Source organism: Lygodium microphyllum, chromosome 11 (genome assembly GCF_053477565.2).
Source record: "Lygodium microphyllum isolate KBCC chromosome 11, Lygodium_microphyllum_v1.1.10, whole genome shotgun sequence".
In the NCBI taxonomy this organism is placed as follows: Eukaryota; Viridiplantae; Streptophyta; class Polypodiopsida; order Schizaeales; family Lygodiaceae; genus Lygodium; species Lygodium microphyllum.
Window position 1 is genome coordinate 29048846 of NC_141145.1, and position 14196 is coordinate 29063041.

Below are 14196 nucleotides of genomic sequence, written 5' to 3' on the forward strand. Positions count from 1 at the left end.
CTTAGCCATGCAGTGATGCAGACTTGGGGAAACCCGCATGTCAAAGCTGCTAGGTTTAACGTCACGCTAGCAAATGGTATGAGAGTGAAGCCATTCGGGGTACTGAAGAATTGGCCAGTGAAGATCACAGGTGTCCAATTCTCTGTTGACTTTATAGTCATGATGGGAGTGGACTACGATGTCCTATTAGGCCGACCCTGGATGCGCAATGCTAGAGTCATCGAAGATTGGGGTAACGGCTTGATCTTCCTGGGCAATAGAATTGACGCTGTAAGAATAGAGATGGACACCTGGAAGACCTCACCAGTCGACTTAGACGCCATCTCTGCTATGCTCAAGGGGAACACTCAGGTCAAGAAGCCCTATGGGTCCTTGACCAAGTATATCACATGCCCAGAGGATGAGCGGGATTGGATGCACGTCCTCGCTGCTATTGACCTTCCATTCTCAGACCATGAGGCGTATGAGCAGGCCATCAAAACGATCGCCAAGACCAACAAAGCACTCTCTACACCAATCTACATGATGGCAGCAAGCCTCCATGGAAAGCCTAAGCATGTCACCTTCCAAGTGCCATCCAACAAAAGGGAACTCCAGGGGATACTGGAATACCTAACGAACCAGCTAGCTGGCAACCCAGCTGCCAACTTCAAACCACTCCAGGATCTCTTGGAGGAATCCAAGGGGCAATGGACCAGGGTGCACGAGTTGAACCTCATGTATAACTGGGCCCTGGTTCCTAACCAACGACACGAGGCATACCAAGCCCTAGGAGACGACGAGCAGTCGAATGACAAGGATTCCTGCGACGAATACGAAGACTGCCAATCCTTCAGTGATGAGAGCAAGGGTGAAGTGGATACCATAGAATACGACACTAAAGGATGAGAAATTGAGTAGATACGAGCAGACGCCAAGCCGCGGAAAAGGCAGGCCCTTAGACTAGAGCAAGGAGTCATGCGCATGAAATGTGATCGTGCATGGTTGGAATGTATAGGAGCCATAGACCTTGAGCAAGCAGGCCTAGCCCAATCAAGAACGACATCAATACTTAGAAACGAATCGCCATCCGAACTGCGGCTACCAGGGGAGACCACCTCTTCTAGCGAAGATGGAGGGTTTGACTCTGAATCAGAAGTTACTTCAGATAGCGACCCAGAGATCCCAAGGCTGCCCATGACCAGACGCACCAAGGGAGACTTACCCGTCCACCTGAGGCGCAGACGGTTAAGGCAGGATAAGGCAAAGCACCCCAGGGATGCACGATCAAAAGAACAGTGAAAGCCGCAGGACCTCCCTAAACGCTTCACTAAATTCAAAAAAGGGGATAGGGTAGTGGTTCTGCTAGGTGCCAAGCGTCAAGGGCAAACGAGCGAACCAATCGAAGGACCAGCCAAGGTCAAGGAGGTAGGCCTAGCCCTGGAAGGGGAGATACCCGGACCAGTGTTCATTGCCAATGACTTGACTGTTAAAGAAGAGTTGAGTCTTGTTGCTCTCTTGTGGGAGTACATAGACGTATTTGCATGGTCCTTAGAAGAGCTACGGGGGGTAGATCCGAGTGTTGTGACTCACAACATACCCATGACGTCGGATGCAACACTGGTCAAGTAGCGACCGTACCCCATGAATCCAAAACACGCTCATGCTGTCAAGGAGGAAATTGACAAGCTGATGAGAGCTGGATTCATTTACGAAATTGAGCACACAGACTCGGTATCACCCATAGTCATTGTGATGAAGAAGAATGGCAAAATTCGAGTGTGTGTCAATTACAAGAAGGTGAACGCTGCTACGAAGAGAGACAACTATCCCTTGCCGTACACCGAGCACGTGCTTGAGAGGGTGGCAGGCAAGGAAGCCTACAATTTTCTGTATGGCTTCTCAGGGTACAACTAGGTGCAAGTGCACCCTGCAGACAGGCACAAGACCGCCTTTGCCACTGAGTGGGCCCTTCGGGTTGACCAATACCCCTGCCACTTTCCAACGCCTCATGTGCACCATCTTTAAAGACATGCTTCGCAAGGAATTAGAGGTCTTTGTCGACGATCTGTGTGTCCATTCGACCTGGATCGAACACTTAGACAAACTCCACGCAGTCTTTGAACGGTGCCGCTTATATCGTCTCTCCTTGAACCCATTGAAGTGTCAGTTTTGGGTGAAGCACGGATGCATCTTAGGACACATGGTGTCGAAGAACGCCATTGCCACTGACTTCTCGAAGGTCAGGGTTATTGTTGACCTTCCACCCCCAATTAATTACAAGGGAGTTCAATGCTTCTTAGGTCACACAGGAGCTCTATCAAATCCATGGTGTGTGGGACTGAGTGTCGGTTTCTTTATGTTTTATCGTTGTCTATTGTCTTATTAGTGTGCTTTCATGCTTTCTGTCATGTTGGTAGGTTTTGATTGTGGATTCAATGGGTTGGGTCACCCTATCCCATGTTCACCAATGAGAAGCATATTTAGAGGTGCAATTTATGGGATTTAAAGGCACTTTAGGCAAATTTACAAGCCGTTTTAGGCAGAAAATGAACATGCAATGCTTTAAAGTGGTTCGTAATGCAAAGCACTTAAGTAGTAAGACTTGGAGAATTCTAAAGCTAATGGTGAAGCAAAGCGCAAAGGTAAGTCTACAAGCAATGGAGAAGTGTCCAACCACCATTTGCTCATTATTTCCACGTGTTCGAGGCACAGTTTCATGTCAAAAGACCTTAATTCATGTGAAAACACGGTATGGGTAGTTAAGGAGGCCCAAAATTGTCCAAGATTTGGAGGGGTGGGGACCAATTTTAAGGGGGAATGAGCCAAAGGGGAAAGGATACAAATGAAAAAAGAAGAAATCGTGGAGAGAGAGAGAGAGGGTGAGAGAGGGTGAGAGAGAGAAGAAAAAGTAGGAAAAATAGGCACTATATTTTCTTGAGTATATTGATCTTTTTGCATGCATTGTCCATTGTTTGTCATGTGTGTGATGGATGAAATGAAGCCTTCCCATCAAGATCTACATATTCATGTATTCTGTTTTTGATGATTTGAAGGATTTTGAAATTTGACATTCTAGTTTTTCTCTCCCCTTTATGGTTTCAATATTTCTCTATCCTCCTACTCTACACACATAATGCTAATTTCAATGAGAAAAGGGGGTTGGGTGTTTGAGGTCAAACAGTGTGGTTACCATGAGAGAGCTGCTATTGGGCCCATTCTAGGTCACGTCATGGCACTTAGTGCTCCTCATGTGGATATTCTTCAAGAAGGAATTCTCTAGGTAGGGTGCCAAGACTTCTCTGGTCTTAGAACATGGATAGGGCCTCTCTTCTTGTATCATCTTTACAAGAATGTGCGACTAGCTATAGCTTCTCTTTGGTGGTTTGAATAAAAGATTCAATATATTTTGGTACTTTTTCTCCTATAATGTTTCCTAATATCCATCAAACCTCAAATATAAATGTCTTAGAGGCTGGATCATGGGTCAATCAACATTGCCAATCCGATCATATATCTCTTGGTATCATTGATCACCTAAATGCTATACAAAGGTCTCATAAGTATCAATGTTGTCCAAGTCACATGTAAAGTCTTCTTTCTACTTATTGGCTATTCTCCTAATCACTCTACTAATGAAAGCTTTTCCTAATCACTTTGTTGATGAAAGCTTTTTGCTCTTGTTTTGTGAGTCTCTCTCTCTCCTTTTGCTTTCCATTGATGTGCATTATCAAGACCTATAATATAGACACAAAAATTGATTAGTATTTATAAATACATATTACATTAATTTATTAAGATAATTATTAATACTTAAGTAGTATTGATTATATAATCTTTTTTGGTAATTATATCTTAACAATTTTTTTATGGTTAAACGTATTATCATAGGCTAATCATTCATGATCTCATTAGTTAATTGTGCATGATCTTGTAAGTAATAGTTTATGATTAATTTCATTATGAGAATCAAACTTGGGAGTTCGTTCATTTGTCAAAGGGTAAAATTACTTTGCCATCCAAGTGGATCTATAAGTTGAAGGTTACATGTGATGCTAAAGTAAAGTGCAACGTAAGGCTAGTAGCCAAAGGTTTTAAGCAAGAAAAATGTATGGACTTTAATGAGATCTTTTCACATGTGGTGAAATTAACTACTCTTTGCACTGTGCTTACCTTGGTGGCTAAACATGATATGGAGCTTGTACAATTGGATGTCAAGATAACATTTCTACGCAATGACCTTTATGATGAGATCTATGTGTAACAAACATAGGGTTTTGTGGAACATGGCAAAGAAGAGCTTCTTTGTAAGCTAAAAAAGAGTCTACGTGGATTAAATCAAGCCCTAGAGAATGGTACAATAAGTTTAATGCCTTTATGTAGTCTTATGACTATAAAAGAAGTGATACATACCACTACTTATATACTAGAAAGGCTAAAGATGGTAACTTGATAGTATTGATCCTTTATGTGGATGATATGTTGATAGTTGGGAAAAAAGCATGATATTGATGCCCTAAAGAAAACACTTTGAAATGAAGGATTTGGGACATGAAAATCGCATTCTTGACATATGGATAATCAAGAATATAAAAAGACATTGGTCTATCTATCCCAAAAGGATTATGTCGGCAAAGTATTGTATGTGTTTCTGTAATGTGCCCGCCCATTGGTTGTCCATGCACACTTTTAGTAGTCTATCGAGAAACGAACCTAAGTGTCGTTGCCTGACACTCCCATGGAATGTTCTGGGGTTTGTCGCCTAGGGTTTCCCATATCCACCTCGTAACGGAACGTGTCAAACCCACTAGGATCGACCTAAAATCTGGGCTCCTAGTGGCCAAGGTCTCCTAATAGCATTCTAGCGTCGGATTCTAGACATCCTACTTTACACAGAGATACCCAAGTTGAAGCAGACCCATGCTGCACTTGGTTCAAAGAGAATGGGAAACAAGAGGGATGCACTGCTCGACCTCTCTACCTGTAGGGCCTAGTTCCATTCTGATCCCCTAAAACGGCATGAATCAGGGTTCTATCCTAACAATACCTAAAGGTCGAACGATGGTAAAATCTTGTGAGAAGCCTCCCAGTTCTCTAGGGACCACCCTATTGTAGGACAGACCCATCGGGGGTTCTGCCCACCCGCTTCCCTCAATAGGCATTCTTTAGTTATCTAATTAGGTCCTATCACATTTATGTGTGACATTTAAAATTAGCTTCTTTAATTAAGCCTTTTAGGGAACATGGTTCGCTCACGTATTTATAGCACAAACACGAATACAGAGCAAGCAATCTATTGACAAATAAGTTTCTTAACTTATCTTCAAGTTAATCTTTGTCTCCTGCCCATACAGGAGAAAGTATATATCCCTTCTATCCAACAGAAGTATCCCTTCTGCTCTACAGAAGTAACTGGTCCAAATCACATGGCACCACAATTTCTATCCTTTATCTAGAATAGAATCTCCCAACATGCCCAGACATTGGGGGCCACGGAGGTCTTCATCTCCATTCTAGACCTAGCAAGGGGTGTCCAGAGCTCCATCTGACCTGCAAGCTGTCTAGGAGTGAAACATCATTCCCGTGGTTGCCTCTTCGGGTTAATCCGCGGTACGATCATGGAGATGATCCACCCGTGTGATATATCCTTCCTAAATTAAATCCTTTAAGAATCAAGCACAATAAGGCATTCAGCCCTAATATCATCTTCCAGCTCCCATGGCAACTTGTTATCACAGACCCTTGCCATGCATTCACCATAAATCACAAGCACCTGAAATAATCATCCAAACAACAAACCAACAACCAATTGAATGTAAAAGCATTTAAAATGTTGTTCGATCAACCAACAAAAAAACTAATTGTATTCTTCCCAAATAATGCAAGAATAGTGGCGATAACATTCCCATCGCATATCTGTTCTCCCCCTTGGGATCAAAGAGTGATTTTATGTAAAATTTACTTAACACTTGTATGCACAATTTTTAATGTTATTCTTTTTATGATTATGCAATTCATAACCCTTGATCGATTCTTCCTAGTAATTGCTCTATCGACGAATAAGCCATATACAACTAGGTGTAATTAACTTCCCTTGATATATGCACTTTGCAAGCTCCATCTTTCGAATATGTGAGATGAAATTTATCATTTCTGATTACCTATACTCGTGCATCATAGTATGGGACCTAATGTATCTCATACGAGAATCAAAACAAGCATCTATCAATTTGGAAATACATTACTTATACCTGGTACCGCAGTTGGATTGACATTGATGCCTTTGCCCAAAGCTTCGTTGGATTACTTATACCTGGTACCGCAGTTGGATTGACATTGATGCCTTTGCCCAAAGCTTTGTTGCTGGTTGTAGGATTGCCATCTACACATGACATTCTTCGCTTGGAGACCATCGTTCGCAAGTAGATTCAAGAGATAAAGAAGATGGAATAGATTCGAGATAGGAGAGTGTAAGAGAAGATGGCTAAGTCGAGGATCGAGATAGAGGGAATTGAGCTAACTCTCTCCGTTGCAGCCTCTCGAGGTAACTCCTCTCTCTCTCTCTCTCTCTCTCTCTCTCTCTCTCTCTCTCATTTTAAGCTCTCTCTCATAATCTCTTGGAGGGGTATCATTCTCTCTACCTCTCTCTCGCAGCATGTGGGGTCTCCTTATGCTTTCTTGTGCCTCCCATGCCTCATATTTATAGTGAATTAGAGAAGAAGGGTTGTGGCTGAGAAGAGAAGCTCTTTGTGGAGGGGGATCTTGGAAAAATCAGTGATCTGATGCTCAAATCATATATCTAATGGTTCCATTGGCTCTGAAAGGGGGTAAAACCCCAAGACACTTGATTAGAAAGCTTTCAGATCATTCATTCTTTCTCTCCCTATTCGAAGTGTTGTTTGCTGCTTGTAGATTGCGATTGCGACACACACGATTTCACAAATCCCTCTCTTTATTTTTTCTTTTTATAAAATCTCTAAAACTAACTAAAACATCACTTGTCTTTTCTTTTAAATGACATCCAGTTCTAGAAATCTCCATATCTTTTTAGGATAATATCTAAAATATCTAGAATACGCTAGTTTTACCCAAAATCTAATATTTTTGGACCATCCAAACTATACATAGTGATTAATATGGCTTATAAGTCTCATTCACGTCATAACTTTTGTGAAGGGTGGCTACGATCCTTGTCAATCCGAGAAAAATATCAGATTTACAACTCTCAATTTTTTAAAAATATATTTTTAATTCAATAAAAATTGTTAGCTATTAACGCTAGTTACTTTTTACCTTAGTTAGACTTTAGTTAGTAATCTTACTAACTTTTTAATTGACTAACTAACTTTCAAACTAACCAACTAATTTTTAATTACGTGAAAATATTACAGTTTCAATATAGAGGGGGGAAAGGCAATTAGTACTCCACTGCCTCCATATGTAAAACTTAGTGCAAATGGATTGTCCCAAATCTTATGAGGAGAAGGCTAAAATGACAAGGCTATATATTCATCATGTGTGGGCAATCTCACATATGCTATAATTGCCACTTGCTTGGATATTGCATTTGCAGTGAGAGTAGTGAGTAGATATATTTCAAATCCTAGCAAGAAACATTGAAAAGTAGTGAAAGGCATTTCGAGATACTTGAGTGGTACAAGAGATATGTGCATATGCTTTAGGAGAAATAGCAATGGTGTACACTAATACATAGACACAAACCATGCAAGGAATGTTGTGCAATCTCATGGATGTCTCACTTGTAATGTGTGGCATTAACTACTATCACTAAAGCTAGATATATTGTAGCCACATCAGTATGCAAATAAGTCATATGGCTTACTCATCTAGTGGGAGACTTGGGCCTCAGTAAAGACATGCCATTGTTGCACAATGATAGTCAAGATGCCATCATGCTAGCAAAAATCATGTGTTTCATATGAAAACCAAGCACATAGAAGTGAGGTATCGCTTCATTTGTCAAGTGCTTGAGTTGGGCTTATCAAAGTCGTACATCACACATTCTCTTATTCTTTCTATCCCGTTTGAAGGCACATTGGATTTTAAGTGGGAGATTGTTGGGGTCAAGGCCAATGTGGCTGGTCACCCATCTCACTCAGTAACCCTAACTACATATGTACACACTCACAAGTGATAAGGCAATAAGGTGCTACTCACAAGAGAGCTATTTGAGGCACTACAAACATAACATCTTCTATGTGTGTGTGTGTGTGTGTGATCTCCATTCTCATTATAGCTCCAACAAGTATGACAGAGTAAGGAGCATAACAAAGGAAAGGATGAGTGTGGAGCAAGGGGCATAATAAAGGAACAGACAAGTACTAGTATATTCAATACATGGAGCAATAAGACCAAGGACTTGGGTGGGCATGCTTGAAGACTAAGGTGTGGTCATCAATTTCAGTGAACATTATAGCTTATGGTTGGCCCATTGCCAAGGTGGGGTGATTAATGTGGGAGAGGATACTGAGGTATTCTAGAGGCATTATGGATCCAAAGTGGACGAGGAGGCCCATATAGAATGTCAATGGTTCAATTGGAGATATGGATGAGAAGATTGTTTCATGAGAAGTCAAATAGTTGGACCCCATGAGCATAGTAAGGTATAATGAAAAAGACTTGTTGTAAGTGATCCCATCGATCAAGAGATAGAACCAACCTTGTTATATGCTCATGGATATAAAATGTATTTTTCTCTAATTTTTTAGGCATAAAAACTCATTTTTCCTTTAGTAGTGTATGGCTATCGAGTTGGCTCTTTCAACCTACAAGCGTGGGTTTTTGGTTGATTCTTTTGATTGAGGTGGGTGACTCCATGATGTAGTAGTAGCTAACAAGGCTTATTCTATTGTCTTTAAAGCATCGAAAGCAATCTCTTTCTCAATAGTGGTGGCAACACATGTGATTTTAAAACTTGTAGAGAACTATCTACATGTTATCAATGTGTTTTGGTAACGAGTGAGATCCTAAAACTTGTATATAACATTTTACATGTTATTTGTGTGTTTTTGGTGATAAGTGAGATCCTAAAACTCTTCAGATCTGATGGCCATTAGAATACTAATAGATTAAGTTGCAATTTTGAGCATGGTGTTGTCGATGTGCTACTCGAGTACATAATAGAGGCTTTGTTATTTGGGCAATTTTTGCTAGAAAGGATTGAAATCTATGTGGAGGTGAGCAATTTGTTGAATTATTTTAGACAAGCAACTGATCCTTTTTCTAAAACTCCATGTGCAAAGGAGTTCCATTCGATAAAGGCCTTGGGCAACACATAAACTCCATTTCTCTCAAACTTCTTTCCATCCTAACTCTCTCATAAGGTTCATCCTTGATGCTCTATATGGTTTTTAATATAAGATTCTAGCCCATAAACTTAGTATCTTTAGTGAATATTTGATTGGCCACTCTCAAACTATTTGAGTCGTATAGAGAAGAAATATTAGAGTATTATACAATTTTTCTAAGATAAGACACTTGCACTTGAATGCCTACAAGAGAGGGGGCACCTCCCCTCTAGATATTAGTCAAGAGAGTAGGCAAGAGCCACATTGACATTTTTCGTATGTGTGATAAGATAGCTTGCAAGTCAAATAAACAATGAACCCTTCTTCTTAGTGTTGTGTTATTATGGGACAACAAGCTCAATTAAGAACATTGGTTAAACTTTGTTGAGGAGGAAGATGACATGAGAAGATATACTTTTTGGATTATTTGATTGGGCTTCATCACAATCTCTTCCTTTTGAAGGGTTAGGCATTATAGGGCCACTCAACTGCACGTTTTGAATGAGTAACCTTTCACTATTTACACACCCATCCTATAGATTGAGTTGCTGCTTACACTAGTAAGAAGATAAACTTTGAAAAAAGAATTAGATATCTTTGAATGATTTGATTGGGCTTCATCATGATCTCTTCATCCTAAAGGGTCAATTACTATGTAGCCAAGCCACTGAGCCATAGGTTTTAAATGAGTGACCTTTCACTACTCACGTGCCCATCCTAAGGGTTGAGCTGCCTCCCTCATTGGTAGGAGGATAAATTTAATCCGGTTGAGGGAGAAATGAGATGTAGGCTAAGGGGAAGTGGGATGTAGGCTAAGCTTGGTTAGGTAATGAACACGAGATAGGAATGGACGGCCAAGATGGGCTTTAGGTTTAGGGTTGGGTGTGAACGAACATGCTAATAGGAAGAGGGGCAGGTATACAGAGAGGTATGTGAATCGACCTTGCGGTCAGGGACTTGGGAAGAAATATGCGCTGGTGTGAATGTGAAAGCACGCCTGCCTGCATGGAGGTTTTGTGAGAGGGCCTCTTCACTTCCCCCTCTCTCTACCTCTCGCCATAGCTGGCGGCGAGCAGCAGCGAAGACGAAGGAAGAAGACGAAGATAAAGGAAGTACAAGAGAAGAAAAAGGAGCAAGAGGAGGTAGAGGAAGGAGAAGCGGAATCAAAAGAAGGAGTTCCAAAAGGAGGAGAAGGACAAGAAGGATCATCCATCATCATCCTCATCCTCATCATCATCCTCGTCGTCATCATCGACAGGAGAAGAAGGAGAGCACAAGGAGGAAAGCAGGAGAACACAAAGAAGAAGGAAGAAAACAACAAGACAAGGAAAAGGCACAGCAATTTTTGTCTCCCGTCCGATCCATCTCTGTTACGGGTCGCTCCCACAGGTATTTCTTGCTTTCCATATTTTCTTCTTAACCTCCTCAAGCTAGGGTTTGCAGTAGCAAGTGCCGAATGCAGCTATACATTTGTTGCTGCTGCCAAGACGGACCAGGTCTGTTCACCAGTGAATAACCAGAAATGAGTTGACTTCGAGGGTTCATATGCTTTATACAGAACAAGCGCGCACGACATGCATGCTCTCTGACAATGGCTTGCGTCAAAGGCTGTGAAGATAGATGGTTATCATTACAGATCCAATAAAAGGATTGCAGTTACGGGGTTTAATTTTCAATGTTCCGAATGTTGGAACTACATTTGTTGAAGTTGGAATACTCTCGTTTTTAAGAGTTTATCGGGAAATGTAGAACTCGGAATAATCTTGTTTGCAAGAGGTGATCACGATAATCTCCTTTCATCCCGAGGTGATTGCGTCACACCTTTTCCATTCATCTTTTCAGTTGTGGTTTAGTTATCAGCAAGGGTCGTGGCGAAATACAACATTAACAAAGAGCATCCAGTTTTAACAGAAAGCTTAGCTTAGCACAAAGTGTCAGCAATGCACTAATTGAACCAGAATTTGTGATGCAAGGGCTTAAAGATCTCTCTCTCTCTTTTCTTTTTTTGCAAATGCAAGTGTGGTTCTTTAGTTGTATGATGTACTTGTTGTGCAGGCCAACATATACAAGGTGTAGGAAAGGTGCAGAGTCTGCTGCTAATGACTAGCCACGTGAAGAAGGAAAACAAGCTGCCTGGGTGCTTTGACCAGGAGTTTTACGACCCACTTGGAAAGAATCCTTATTGTGGAACTCAAGTGATTTTTGATAGTGGCTGTTTAGGAGATGGAGTGCCAGGAACTCCCGAAAAGGAAGTGATAGAAAACCAGACTCCTATGGAGAGTCCTCCTCTGGAAGGCCAGACTGCCACAGGTGCTATTACCTTGTCCTTTATTGGGTTGTGGCAAAATTCAGGTTGTTCAGCCTTTCAGTGGATTAGTGACTATCATCTGCAACTTGCATCTTGCATATTTTCCAAGAATCAGAGGTTAAAATAATAAGGATTGATCTGTGTCTGCTCTTGATCTGGCCTTTGCAGTCACATGTGAGCAAAAATATGGGAATGGGAAGCTTACATGCCTCCCTGTGGATGATAAGCCTGGTGTCAACTCCACTGCAAGGAAGAAGAGGAAGCGGCCATCAGTTGATACTTCAAATGAGGAGACTGATGATTTCAAAACACAGCTCTATTCTATGTTGGAAACTAGTAGCAGGGTTTTGACAGCTCATGTTGAATCACAAAATGTCAATTGTGAATTGGATAGAAATCAAAGAAAGGAACATGCAGAAAGTTTAGTTGGTGTTTTAGGGAAGCTTGCAGATGCTTTAGGGAAAATAGCTGAGAAGTTATAAGAATGCAGATTAGATTTTTGGGGAACAACTGTTCCCCTACGTTTTCCTCAGGCCTTAAATGAATCAATGCCTGGCCTGAATTTGGAAATCCAAAGATAGGAACTATTTCAGTTCAGTTTGATCCTCTTTTTGTTTTATCTGTGTAAATACAGCACGAGATAAATCACTAGAAGTTTTCTGCTGGGTCTTGTTAAACGGCAACTCAGAATGCACATGCTTAATTGTAATTAATCATTCACATATGTAAAAGTAACATCACAAAGACATACTCACCAATGTTCTCTCCATGTGCATGGTAGGATGTGCCTGCACTAGTTGTGTTTGCCAATGGTTACACTTTGTATGGCACTATATATTACTCCTTAATTCTAGTAGCTCCTATATGGCTGAATGATAGACTAAAACACACAAAACAGTTAATATTGTGACTTTATCAAAAATTTCACCAGAACATACAAGAGTTTCCCCATGCTCTGTGTACTGCAGTTCCAAAGCTGGGTAGTTCAGGAGTGTGTTGGTCATTTTAGTTGGGCATTCTGGGAAAGTATTGGTTGATGTTCATGTCCTGTTACTGGCTCAGAAAGCTCTTGTCAGAGTCTTGTTTGTGATCACGTCTTTTTACTGGCCCTATGCAGTACTGGTCACATGTGTCTTGGTCACTCCTCACATGCCCATGATCTTTTTGGATATTGCACTGTGTGCTTTTGAATATTAGAATTTTATGGTAGTCATGAGCAGAATGGAGTTGGTACTGCATGCTATCCTTTCGTAAAAGCCCTTAAACTGAGAATCTGGGAAAGTGTTGGTCGATGGTCATGTCCCATTTCTGGCTTAGAAAGCACTTGTCAGAGTCTCATCAGGGTTCGGGTCTTTTAATTGGCGATATGCGGTACCAGTCACTGGAATGTGTAGGTTACTCCATACATGGCCATGGTCTTTCTGTACATTTCATGGTGCACTCTTGAAAATTAGATTTCTATGGTAGTCATGAGCACGATGTAGTGGTTACTGCATGCCATCCTCTCATAAAAGCATGTCAATTGAACTCTAGATGCAAGACCTGCTGATTGTTGCTGATTGCGCCCTGGTGAAGTCAAATTGCTGGGATGTAGGTCTGAAATGGTTACTAGACTTTCCTCTGAGCAGTACCAGTGGGTCGGTAGACACTTTCCTCTGGGCCTGCAACTCTATAGGAAAGGTCAGTTGATCCTGCAACTCTACAGGAAAGGTTAGTTGATCCTGTTATTACAATAAAATTTTAACTAATTAGTTGCAACTCCTGGTGGTGACTCCTTGGCAAATCTTGTGCACTGCTTGTCGGGCTCCCTTTGCCAGTGTGGGCAGTCATTTAGAAGAGATGTATGGCCAACTATAGCTAGTAGAATACGTTACAATATTGTCATGACGACAACATGGAAATGTAAAGGATGTAGCTGACGAGGGGCTGGGCTGCTTACTCAAAATTTGGAATGGCTTGAATCATTGACACGTGATTAGTATCACTGCCATTCGTCCTGTTTCCATTGTTACTGCTTGTCCACTTCATTCCTCCCAATTCGAGAAATGAACTACTCTTTAATCCTATGTTGTAGCAATTCACAAGTTGCTCCAAATAATAAATGAAATTCCCAACTATGAAATTTATAATTAGGTAGTTGTAGCTGTAGCTGAGGCCCATTAAGCACCAAAGTTCTTAAATTGAGAATATATTTGAATTACACAAATGTTTAACAAAGTTAAATAAGGTTAGTTTTTATTTTTTTGATAATGAGCCAGAGGGAGGCATCAGAAAAGATGAATTTGTATCTGACAAACGAGGATGAACAAATTGTAAAATGTCACTCAATTTGTTTTCTTGAAAAGAGAGAAAGAAGACACATGAGTTTAGGATTGTAGCTATTTTGATGGTCATGTGCCATAGTAATTGATGTGAGCTAACCTTTTTGGCACGTGAATCCACCCTCCTTTAGTCGAATGTATGCTTCAAATGGATGGTGGCATCGTGTTCATGATAGCCAAACACCTAAAAGGTCTCTCATCCTCTACTCAATTCCTCCTTATTTAACATGCAATTTTCACGCTATTCTAGGTACACATGATATTGTTTTAAGCTTCTTTA

At 40.9% G+C, this 14196-nt stretch overlaps 1 protein-coding gene across 1 annotated transcript; it reads left to right on the top strand.

The window, feature by feature from the left end:
- Nucleotides 1-10276: 10276 nt before the first annotated feature.
- LOC148028656 (trihelix transcription factor ASR3-like) lies at nt 10277-12513 on the top strand. Its single transcript, XM_087687454.1, has 3 exons — nt 10277-10676; nt 11343-11597; nt 11764-12513. The coding sequence occupies exons 2-3, from the start codon at nt 11387-11389 to the stop codon at nt 12075-12077; spliced, it is 525 nt and encodes a 174-aa protein (XP_087543580.1). The 5' UTR covers nt 10277-10676; nt 11343-11386; the 3' UTR covers nt 12078-12513.
- Nucleotides 12514-14196: the final 1683 nt, after the last annotated feature.